Source organism: Cygnus olor, chromosome 1 (assembly GCF_009769625.2).
Source record: "Cygnus olor isolate bCygOlo1 chromosome 1, bCygOlo1.pri.v2, whole genome shotgun sequence".
NCBI lineage: Eukaryota > Metazoa > Chordata > Aves > Anseriformes > Anatidae > Cygnus > Cygnus olor.
Window position 1 is genome coordinate 125,080,046 of NC_049169.1, and position 12,551 is coordinate 125,092,596.

The 12,551-nt window shown below is 48.0% G+C and overlaps 1 protein-coding gene across 1 annotated transcript; it reads right to left on the reverse strand.

The window, feature by feature from the left end:
- Nucleotides 1-5,709: 5,709 nt before the first annotated feature.
- SAT1 (spermidine/spermine N1-acetyltransferase 1) lies at nucleotides 5,710-8,573 on the reverse strand. The gene is made up of 6 exons (XM_040531843.1): nucleotides 8,306-8,573; nucleotides 8,030-8,081; nucleotides 7,858-7,941; nucleotides 6,600-6,701; nucleotides 6,475-6,515; nucleotides 5,710-6,200 (listed from the first exon to the last, which is right to left on the reverse strand). Exons 1-6 carry the CDS (start codon nucleotides 8,369-8,371, stop codon nucleotides 6,030-6,032), a joined length of 516 nt encoding a protein of 171 aa, XP_040387777.1. The 5' UTR covers nucleotides 8,372-8,573; the 3' UTR covers nucleotides 5,710-6,029.
- Nucleotides 8,574-12,551: the final 3,978 nt, after the last annotated feature.

The window sequence follows — 12,551 nt, forward strand, 5'->3', positions numbered from 1 at the left end:
GAACTCCCTGCTCTTTGGAGCTGCATGAAGCAAGACTACCGTGGCTGAATTTATATGCACAGAAAAGATGGTGAAGCAGCCCGAGGCCCTCACAGCACAACTCACTGCATGCAAGCATGTCTTGAGCTTTTCTTTCAAACTGCACGTGGCTTAAGGCAGGTCTGCATTTGCTTTGCATTCTTTACTTCTGCAAAAAGGAGCACTGGATGGTTTATATTTTAAGTGAAAGAAGCATCACTTCTTGGATCCTGAAGGCCCAACACCTTCTCTAAGAAGGGGAAATAGTGTCACATATTCCACCCCACACAAACCCTTCTCACTTTCAGAGGTGAGTTAAGAGGACCCATGACTTCTGCAGCCCCGTGCTTATTCCATAAGTTAACCCTAGTTCAGACACCAGAGCTAAGTGTGTAAGCAAAGCTCCAGCTGCCTGGGCTGTGCTGGGGGGCACGTGGCCAGGGGTGCATGGAGGCAGACCTGGTTCTGCTTGGGAGCGGAGCAGGGATGCCTGAGGACGTTGAACCGCAGGGGTGAAAAGTGCTTTGGCTTTCAACAGCACAAAATAACAGCTTGCTGACACCAAGCCCAAATGGCAAGAAAAGGAGCTCTGGGGTCCTGGCCGTTACATGACTTGCTCACACACATGAGGCTTCCCCTGGGCGTAACTCCCCGCAGGACTTCTGTAGTCAAATTTCTGACAAAGCTTCGTGATGGCAAGCTCGGCGTGGAAAGGCAGGATCATTTTGTTACTTCCCTGGGCTGAGAAGGTAGCTGTCTGATGCCTAAAATCCTGAGTATCTGCTTATGGAAAGGTTTTCCTCCTCGGGATTGTTTAGCCTTGGCCTCACTTCGCTGTCATTAGGACCAGCTGCACCTCGTCATGCGGCGGGCTTCGTCCTGTCAGCCTTACTACAGCCTGCCAGCTCTCAGAGATGTGTCCTTACATAAAGTGGGTGCGTTTCCTCACGAGGCTGAGGAACAGCGAGCACTGGCCGCCATCTCCCCTTGACTCTTCAGCTCATTTTGTTTAAAGCCGGGTTAAGACAGCTTCATTTCTTTGATGCTAGCCCTTGTGGCTGCCTCCCTCTGCCGGCTCTGCCCCGTGCTCCTCAGCTCTGTGGACCCTCCTCCTGCCTGATCTTTCCTGCACGTTTTCTGCCCCAACAGCAAAGCCAGAGCTCTGCACAGAGGCTGGCACCCCTAGGAGCGGCGAGCACAGGGTTTGGCCCCTCTGCCCCCTCTGCACTGGCAGCCTCCACCTCCTCGGGGTTAGTGGGCTTGTCCCAGCACCACTCTTGGCCGTCCCCATGTTGGGTCCCCAGGTCTTTATTAGCTGTATTTGAAATGTTTCCTCCTTTTCTTTGCAGCTCAGCCTGTGCTGATTAAGATCAATCCAGTAAGCAATAAAGAAGTAGCGATAATTAGAAACAACAACAACAAGCAGTAGAAACACAAAACATTTTGGAAATTCTTGGTTTGGCTGGACCCTCCTTCGCTACAGACATCCCATGTCCCAGGAGGCCCCTGGAGCATCGCCTCCTGCTCCTGTAACATCCCAGGCAAGGAAGGAGCTGCTCCTCGGCACAAATCTTGTTTTTTTGAAGCAAAAAGGAATAAGATGCACGTGCCTGCAACTGCAGCAAAAATGAATTCAAGCTGTGCGGTGGGAAGCATTCCTGCGAATCTGTGTTAGCTCATAGCAGGAAGTTGGCTTGGGGAAAAAAGCACAATTCTGCTGTCCAAACTGATTGCACAAGGCACGAGACCATAGACCAAAACCGTGATGTTTTTTCTGTTTCCTCCCGTCCACCTGTTTGTTGTTGTTGCTGTTGTGCCAGCCACTGAAACAGGGCAAATGTGAAGGTTCAGGGTGATCCTGGAGTTTGACCATTACAAGCGCAGTTAGAGGAGGACAGTTCAAAGATACCTTCGCAGTGGTCGAAAAGTTAATTACAGTAACCAGCTTCGAAAACCTCCCTCTGTATTTCCACTGATGTATTTTGTAGACACCTAAGCACCTCTGCAATAGTCAGGCGCCTTGGGAACGCCGCTGGGCTTCCAAGCAGAGCGCTGCCGCTGCCTCCTGCTTCTCCCCCAGGTGGAGGATGGCTTCGGGACCAAGCTGCAGGTGGCTGTCACCTCGCCTCTCTCTGCCCCCCGTGGGATGGTGGCCAGGGGACATGGGGACGCCACCACGTGCTGTTAAGGGGGAACAGGTGCCAGGTTTTGCCTCACCACAGCCGGTTCTTCTGAACCTGTTTCAGAGAAGGAAAAGAGAGCCTCGGGAAATTGAGATGTCTTTTTTTTTTTTTTTTTTTTGAGTAAACACAATGGGTTTACACCTGGTTCGTGAAAGGTAGAAACATGCAAATAAACAAAACCATTTAACTCAGAGCAGGTTCTGCAGCCGGTGTTTGTTTTCTGCTCTCGTGAGCTAGCTATCCCCTGGGGCTTTTTCTTTTGGTTTGGCCTCCTGTAAATCTGTGAAATGAAACCGAAACCGGTTTGGAGATGGATTTTTTTTCCCCACCCTATTTTTGGTCGGAGGGTGTACCTGTGCTTTATTCTGCTGTCAGATGTGGTTATCGTTTCAGGCTGCAAAGGCTTCTGATCAGCCACGTCCTGGGGGAAAGGAGAGCACAGGGAGGGAGCCATGCCCGGACGGTGAAGTTGCACCCTGAGATTGAACATCAGCAGCCAAAACACTAGCTGTGTTTGGTTTTGCTTCAGAGAGCACCTGATGCCTTTATTTAAATTGCAGCCACTTCTCTGAAACCAAAGTTCCCAAAACCCACTAAAGCAACCTTGCCTACGGAAGCAAAGCAATTGTGCAAGCTCTGTGGGGTCCCCTGGAAAAGTGGCTGAAGAACGACCCCGGGTGGGCCAGGGGGCTGCAGTGCCAGGGCGCGGGGGCACGGGGGATGCTTCCTGGGCAAAGGGCAGCTGGTTCCCCTTCAGCTGAAGTTACACGCTTGGTTTTGCAGCGTTTCAGGCTGCCCCAAAAAGCTTGCAAGCTTTCCTCCTTCGGGGCATTCTCGTCTTCTGCATTTCCTCCCTGTCGCCTCAAAAGGAGCGAGGCGAGAACCCAGCCCCTGGTAGCGCCGCGGGGAAGGACGTTTTGCAATCGCTTCCTGTGTTTCTGCTCCGTACGTAGCTGGTGTTTTTCCCCCTGACATCGACATCGTGTCAGCGAGACCTCCACGGTCAGCTGGCGGGGCTCCAGGACGCAGAGCTCCCAGGCCGGGGCTGGCGCAAGCACCGCCGGGCTGCTCTCGGGACAACTCCGCAGCCACCCCTGCGAGCAGAAGGAGGGGAGGGGGAAGTGTTGTTTTTCTCACACATTTTTATGTTTTAATTGCAATGGTGTAGACAAAAAGCCTCCCTCTATGCTGTCACTATGGCTACGGTTGCGAGGGAGCCTGCGAGCAGGAAAACCGCGAGCAGCGAGACGGTGGTGAGCGTCCCTGTCCCCGTCCCTGTCCCCTTCCCCTCAGCCCAAGGCCACATTTTCAGCCCCATCAGATGGGAAAGGCTTTAATTGTGGCGACTTTGCTGGCTCGCCCGGCATAAAGAGACTCTCTCCAGCCTGAGAGCAGGGTTGATCGTTGCCCTTCCCCACAGACGTCACCGTCTCTGTCATAACACCTGCTTTCTAACTCTTCCCCAGAGGCAGGAGAAATGTAATGAGGAAATAAGATAAATAAGACTGCGATGCCTGCAGCCCCCACACAAGTCCTGAGTTGATTCAGCATTTCCTGCGCTGGAAGGAATTGCTCCCACAATAACTTGAGAAGAAGTTATTGAAGGACTTCTTAGCATCAGTGTTTCCTCGAGCCATGCCATCACCACATCACTCCAGTAGAAGCTCTGCTATCATAGCCACAAGAGGATTGCTGCTGATTTTAAAACCCTACTGCCGAATGCAAGTCACATCCAGAAAGTTTAGCCAGTGCCTGTCCTTGCAGGTGTGAAGGAAGGTTTGACACGATTACGGGTGGCTGGGGAAGGTCTTCTCATTCGCCATTACCTACCTTGTTTTCTGTGGTTCCTTGAGAACCTATTTCAGCAGAATTCATTTAGAAAATGCAATGGTAAACTGCATCGGCAGAAGATGAGCAAGATATAAACACTTTTAAGTTGCTTGAAAATTTGCCTAAGCTGTTTACTTTCCTAATTACAATGCCTAATTAGTTAGCTCGTTGCATTCACTCATGCAGCTTTGATAGCTTGATTATGCTCCAGAAGCCTGGGGCTTGAGTGTCAAGCAGTTCCGTCCCAGATACCTAATGAGCTGTTAATTTGAGAATAAAAGCATTCTTAAACTACTCCACTAGTAATCTAAGCCCGCTGGACCGACACAGAGCAAAAAGAACCAGCTTAAAGTAACTTAAACCGGATTCCACTAGGGTTTAGACGCACGAGCAGGTTACTGCAGCCCACCGAACCACCAGTGAATCAGGGTAATTTACGTGACGGCTTCTGGGCTCAGTCTGCCTGTTTGTCCAGGCAACCACTCGGACACGCGCTACCTCCCGCTGCCTTCCTAGAGCTCCTCTACTTCTTACCGGTCTTCTTGCTCCTGAGGCGAACAGCTGGCAGCGGCGTCTCACGCCTGGGCAGAGACAGCACATGCCTGCCCACACCTTAGAACAGAAAACCAGCTAAATACCCTGCGCAGGGCAGCCTGCTGCGGGAACTAGGCAGAGGGATATCTTGTTCTCCCATTCAGGTTAGGGTTGGCCACCCATGGCTGATGCAGTCACTGCCCACTAAGACATCTTCCAGATGATGCGTGATTTATGCGATAGCCAAAAATCAGTTCAAAATCTTGTTTCATTTAACCCACGGAGTGTTACGAGGCACTTCCTCCCTTTGAAGTGAAAGCAGCGCCAGCCAAACGAAGCCTCTCATTCATGTGGTGGTTCTTACAGGGCAAGAGAAGAGCGACATAAAACCAGCATGCATCCACTTTCACCACCAACTTAGGAGAAAGGCAGAGGCAGCATTGCAAAGCCCAGTTGATACATTTGCTTTCAAAAGGATTAAAAGGTTGATGAGAGGCACTGATTTCACTCACCACCACACAACAGTTGAACGCAGGGTGTGAGCTTTCCCCTGTTCAGCGCTGCGCTACCCGGAAGCACCTCACCCCTGCTGCCAGCTACACAGCACCGCAAGCGCCAGCACTCTTATCTGAAATCATGTGCAGGTAGGACTCCCAGGAGCACTTGAAGTTACACATCAGGAATGGAATTTTTTCTTGTTTGTATACTTTCTCTCCACACCAGTTGACCCCGTGTCTGTGATTTAGGCTGTGATTCAGGCTGCACTAACAGCCGGGTGCAGCTTTCCCCCAAGGCTGACCATCCCAGCTCAGTGAAAGCCCCAGGGAAGCAGCACCAGCCCCTTTCCCCCCAGTGGGACCGCTCACTAACAGGCTGGGACCAGCAGCCACGTAAGGACTCCCACCAAACCAAGTGCGGCTCATTGGCACAGCCAGCACTCCTCTGTACACAGGATGCCCCGCACTAAAGAGGTTGGGATTGACCTCAAAACCCTCTGGATGCTCAGATTCACCGCACCACCAGCCCTGCAGGGAAACAAGGTCACCATCTCTTGGGAACCGTGACAAATAGCACTCCACTTGTGAAGGTGTTTGGGTGACTGAAGTTACATAGTGTGTGAGAATTACAGTCAGAACTACTGCCATGAAGTGAAAACTATTTATTTTTATAAAAGGAAATAATTAAAACAAACCCTACCAGTGTGTACATTGTACACATTTGAATGACTTACAAGAATGAAGTTTTACATACATTTCAAAGATTACAAGCCCACACTGGTAAAGGATGCATACGAGCACGCTCAACTTCACGGATACCTCAACTCCAGCTCACAGTACCACTTACTCTATGACCGCGCTTGCATAGCATTTGCATTAGCAACCACACTACTTTACTCCACTACTAACACAAAGCAAGAAGTTTATTCAGAGCACATATAGACAGAATTTAGTCGCTGGAATCATCTCACTCTTCTGTTGCCATCTTCAAGAGATACTCCTTGTCGATTTTGAAGAGCCTCCACCCCTCCTCCGTGGACAGATCGGAGGCCCCCCTCCTCTTGTAGAACCTGATGGACGGTTCGTTCCACTCTGCGACGAGGAAGTGCATGCTGCTGCAGCGGCACTTGACAGCAACCTGCGAGTGCAACAACACCTTTCAACAACAGCCCCAGGTAAGCCTAATAGGAGCCAACTGCTATCACTGCAAGTCATCAAGTTCATTCCACCTCTCAGCTCAGCACTTGTCACTGTTTAACAGCCTAGACAATGTGTAAAGCTGCCTGCTGCCCTGCCACCTTCCTTGAGCTCAGACATGTTAATGAGTAGCACTCAAGGAGAAGCTTGCATGCAGTTAACAGAAGCACAACACCACTGCTATCATGTGTTTAGCCTTATACGCTTAGACATACCTGACTCAAGTTCTTCAGAATTTCTGACCCAATGCCAAGTCCTAAAAGAACAAAAACAGCAATAAGAAAGTTTGAATTTAAAGAAGCCCTGGGGGGAGCAACTTGTCCGATTCCAGAACACATACCTCTGTACTCAGCCATCACATAAAAATCTTCAAGGTACAGCAGTTTCCCAATCCACGGATCATAGGTGAAATAGTACATGGCAAAGCCCACAATGCTGTGTTCTGAAACAAGATGTGCAGCTTTAGCCAGTCTGAATTAAAAAGGTAAAATACTATTTTCAAGTCTTACATGCGTGTTTAAATATACAGATGCTGTGACATGCAGCCATTTGCTATTAGGTTAGAGTAAGAATTAAGCACACAACTGGAAATACAAACACAAACTTTTATCAGCCTAACAGAATGAAGACTGCCCTCTTCGCACCCTGAAATGCTCAAGAGCAATGTTATATTAAGCACCAAATCAAGCCTTTTTTCTACAGATACATACCCTACTGATTTATCAGTATTTCCATTCTGGAATACAAGTAAAAACATTACAGAGCAGTTCAGAACCTAGAAAACTGCTCCAAATCTGCTTTCTCGGCAAACAGAACAGTCCACTGAACTCTAAAGAAAACTTCAAGCTGTATTCCTCAGTAAATACTGAGAGAAGGCATGCTCACAAACAACTGTTACAGCAGCATTTCCAGCACCTCAACTCACACTGATGCTATCACACTTATCTTCAGCACCAACAAGTCAAGCTAAGTAAAGCTACAGCTTCAAGTAAAATTCCATGGCTCAAGAGAGAAGAGAAACCAACTCTTCCAACTGTAGCACATTCAAACCTAAACCCTGAGAACTGTAACTGCATCTGCTGTAACGCTCTGCACATACTGTAAGAGAAGCGTGCAAACAAGTTTCTGATCTACTGTGTCTTTGGTAAAGGTTTGGGAATAGCACTTGTCCCTGTAGACCTTACCTCATGTTATGATCATCTACTTTATTGTGTAACGGATCTTTTAGTTACCTCCCCGCCCATCCATGTACACAGAAGGGCCATGTACATGGCGAAGCTAGAGACTGTAACCTGAAGATTGGGGACAAATTAAAGAAAAAATGTGATTCAACAGGATTACATAAAGTTAAGTTAGGGTCAAACAAGAAAAGCCATTTAATTAACTGGAATTAAGTACATTGTTTATACCTGATCTTCCCACATCTCCAGGATTAGCAACTACTTCAGATGAGTATCACTATATGTTACTGCATTTAACAGTTAGCCTGTTCCTCCTACCCCAACTCACTGCTGAAACCTCACATATCATGCATAGCATTAAGTATAAGACATCTTTGGTGTACTTAGCATCTAAAAATAAGCGGCAGGAAGTCTCACCTTCGGATGACCACTGCTCTTTCGGCAATTCAGCAACCAGACAGTGGTAGAAAGGGTGCTCACCGAAGCCATCCTCAAGCAGCTCTGGAAAAAGCAGAGCAGAGCAGCCCCTAAGCCTCGAGGCACGGCCACCGGCCCTCCCCGCCCAGGCGAGGCGAAGGCGCACGCCTACCTTTCTCAGTTAGCACCACTTGATCCTCCATGTCCTCGTACTTGGCTAGTTCCTGGAAGGGAGCGACATGTCAGCAGCCCTTCCCCAGGGCCCTCACCCGCCGCCCATTGGCCGCCCGCCGCCCCCCCGCCGCCCGGCCTTGCGCAACGCCTTGTTTGCGACCAGGCGGCGGCCGAGAACACCTCACCCCCCCCCCCCCAACACTCCCAAACCCCCCCCCCCCAGCACCCCATTTCCAGCCCGGCCGCCCCCCTCCTGAGGCCCCAACGGCCTCACCTTGATCAGTCGCAGCAGGTCGGGGCAGTCCTCGGGCCGCGCGGCGCGGATACTGAACGAAGCCATTTTCGACGGCGTTTCCCCCTGCGGCCCCCTCGGCTGACGAGTCCCCGGTGCGTGAACAGGAGGAGCAGCTGCTTCTTCATTCGTGTCCCGGGCGCGGCGGCCACCTGCGGTCAGTCAGGCTGCGAGCATGTCCCGGCGGCGCTCGGCGAACAGGCGTCTTTCCTCCTCCTCCTGCTGCTCCGGCGGCGCTCCGACCCCGACTGGGCGTCCGTTCGCTCCGCCGGCCCTATTTATAGACGCCCGCGCCCCGCCTCCCCCCGCACAAGCCAATGGGAGCTCCCGCTCTGCTCGCCCTCAGCCAATGGCGGCGCCGCTCCGCGGAATCCTGCCTGGCCCTGCCAGCAACAGCTGGTGCGGGTGTCTCGTGACAAGTGCTCCCCCCCCCCCCCCCCCGCCCGTTATGGCGCCCCCCGGCGGGGCGCTGAGGGAGAAGGGCTGGGGCCGGGGCCGGTGGGGTCGGGGCCGGGGCCGGGGCCGGGGCCGGGGCCGGGGAGTTGAGTGACAACCAGAGCTGGGTGGCCACTACGGGACCAAGCAGCATCACATAAACTGTACCCCACGAATTTCTTCCGGCACGACCCTCCAGTCACCACGGGCACACAAAGCCGCCCAGGTTGTCTGCGCTCCCTGGCAGAAGGGCCAAACACAGACCCCATAAATAAGAATAAATAAATCATAATACAAAGGCACCCACCTGGAGGAGAGGTGGAACTACGTAGGCTGTAAGGGGGCTGGCACAATACTGTGTCAGGCTGTTCACAGTCAGGATACGGGGCTGGAATTCTTCTGTTTGTTGCAGCCCCACATCTTTAAAATTTTCTTGCTATGTTTGAATGAAACCTAGTGATTTACATTAAGTATTACTTGTGTTTGTTTCCTAGGACAGAGTAGGATTTGCAAAAAGCTGTTTATATAGGGAAAAAAAGAGTTCAAAACAACCAAAAGTTTTGCCTTGGGCACAGGGTGTATTCCTGCCTGACAGGAAAAAAAAAAAAACATTTACAAGAACCGTAAGCGACCAGGCTGACTAACCTGACCGGGGAGGGAGGAGCAGCGCACAGACAAACACAGAGGGCAGCAGCATTTTTGCAACAGGAGGAAATCTACCAGGAGCCTGCTCTAAGGAAGGCTGAGACTCTGCCCAGGACGTATTAATGTCCTTGAGGACAAAAGTGTGTTGAAGAAATTCATCCTGAATAAGTAGAGCTCCCCAAGGCAGCTTTGGACTATGAAAGGAAGGAGAAATTATCCCCAGCCCTGGTCTTCTTCCCCTGAACACAACCTAGAGATAACATAAATGCATACTGCAGAGTGAGAACTGGATCCTGACCTCGATGATGTGCGTGTTTATAGGCCCACTAGCAAGGCCGCCTGGATGAGAAGTATAGAAGTAATTATTCGGAATACACATGGTTTTCTTTACACCCTCTTCTATAACCTTTGCAACTATCATGTCCACTCTTTATTTTATGTTTAGCTTAATCTGACCTGTTTTAAGAGTGATTTCAGGTATGGGAAGACATTAAGTCAGGCAGAGTAACAGTCCTTAAAACCTGGATTCCCAAACTTACTCACAACACTCACACCCTATTTTTCAGTATGCGTACAGTGACGTAGGAGGTTCACCTTTCATTTAGACATAGGGGCCGGTATGCAACATGATACTGCAAAAGATTTGCATGGAGAAGTGTGTATTCTGGTGGCCACTGTGAGTCAAGAAAATCCTGTGGCATGCATTGGGACAAACTTAGAGTCCTGGAAGAGTAATTTTGAATTTATGCAAATGCCCTAAACTCAGTTTACCCTCTACTGGAGCAAAAATTGAAATGCCCAAAGAACAACAGCATTTCCAAAACAAGACATTACAGCCAATGGCTAGTAGAAGAGAAGATTTGTACAGTAAGGGATCTGGAAATCCTTCGGGACTGGTCTTCTGGTAGGGAGACTGAATCAAAACAAACTACCAAAACATAGACCTAGCCTAACTACAAGGGATTTCATGAGCATACGTCTTTCCAAGTCCTAGAAATAATCACTCCGGGACCAGAAATGGGGAATACTATCTTTGTCAGACAGTGCTTGTGTTGTCTTAACTCTTTTCCATTTTAAATGATACTATCAAAAAACTTACTGTTGTGTAAGAGCAGAAAGCGCCTGGTTTCTTTCACTTTCAAGTCAGAAAAGTCATGTGATTTTAGAAACTGAAGTTTCAGCAAAAAAAAAAAACTTTCCAGCTTGACTGTTTTTGAGAGTCCTGCTTTAACTAGCTTAGAAATACGCTGATGTCGTTACCCCAATTCACTGGAATTAGCTCTCAAAATCATAAGGCAGAAGAAAAAAATATTTAAAAAACTCCTAAAGTGTCAAAATAGTTTTGTGAACCAATAGGAAATACAGAAAAAAAATAAGAAAAAAAAGACACAAAAAAGAAAGATGATAAAACACATGACTAAGATACCTAGATTTCAGAGTCTACGCTGCATTTTTTTAGATATATATTACCGTAGTATTTTTTTTTTCAGTGTAATGGCAAGCATATTTTACAAAGAGCTTCTGAAATAATTCAGTTTTGTGAATAAATCAGACTGCTGGGCCTTGTACTTTAGAGGCAGCTTCTAGGATTTGCCTCAGGTTCGTTCACCTTTGAGAACGTTTCATAACATCTTGATGTAGCTGAAGTCAATACTGAAATTCCTATGACTTCCACAGGGCTCATATTCTGTCCTTGAGTGGTCAGCCTATTTATCTGCACTTTGGACAGGAGTAAGTAGCGTAAGATTCCTGAAAAGGATCAAGCTTTTTCAAATGATGCAAATATGTATGCTGTAAAGTGGTTAGCAAATGCCATTAACGTAAAACAATGTTGAAATAACCTGTTACAATGAAATATGCACTGAAGTCTGGATTAGCTCTTTCTTCTGGTAGCAACCAGCAGCTTCTTGCACACAGAGCCTGCTGGCTATCTGTTGGCGGTTTCACCAAAAGAGATGATACTTTGGTGCTTGAGGGGTAAAATGGTTACAATTATCTGAAAAGATCCTACACATTTTATCTCATTCTCATTTTATCTTCTCTTTTAATCTTACTTGTAAGTGAGGAGACAGCAAATGTAATTTTCTGTACACTTTCTTTACAGTGATTTTGTAAATTTGCGCCAGGGGAGGTTTAGGTTGGATATTAGGAAAAACTTCTTTACCGAAAGGGTTGTTAGGCATTGGAATGGGCTGCCCAGGGAAGTGGTTGAGTCACCATCCCTGGAGGTCTTTAAGAGACGTTTAGATGTAGAGCTTAGTGATATGGTTTAGTGGAGGACTTGTTAGTGTTAGGTCAGAGGTTGGACTGGGTGATCTTGGAGGTCTCTTCCAGCCGAGATGATTCTGTGATTCTGTAATGCAAAACAGAAGAAAGCAAGCAGTAATTTCTTTTCAAGCATGCATCAGGAACTAGTATTAATAAAAGCATTCAGAATGCTATGTATGTTACTGAGGCATGTTTTCCCCACATCCTCAGCAGATGGAAGTGCTGTCTAGTCTCAGGCTACAGGAAACAGCCATGCTAGTTCCCCTGGACCCTGTCACGGTGACGTGACTTGACAATTTATCAGTTGGGGAACCTCTGCTGGACACATACTGTTAATGTATTTTTTACTTGCATCTAAATATCTGAATTTCCTCTTATCTTGGAGACCGGAGGGAAAGGCTCATAGTGGGCAACAGTTTGCTTTCTTCAGTGTTCCACTAATCAAACTCTTCTTTACTTCTGGTATTTTAATTTTTGATTTCCTCCTTCGCTGGAAAGATTCCTCAAATTCCTATATGAATGCCTCTCTCATGCCTCTAAGGTTCACTGTTTATAACAAATAAAAGAGAGAAGGATAAGACCTGCTTATTCCACACTAAAATGCAGTGAGTGAATCATTTTTCGATTACAGTATTAATTGTTCTCAAGTATTTCGATCCAAGTTGTATCTCTTTGTCAAATCTCTGGAGCAAAATACAGAGAATGCATGTTCAGTTAGTATTCACTGTTGACCTGTTACTTTTCCTGACTAGTCTCTGGACAACATTCGGGATTCTCTTTGCATTTTCAGCTATTTTTTTCCCTTAATACTCAGAATTTGAAATGATGAGTTCAGTTGCTTCCAGTTCACAGTTGCTTATTTTTCAAGCAATTTACAGTA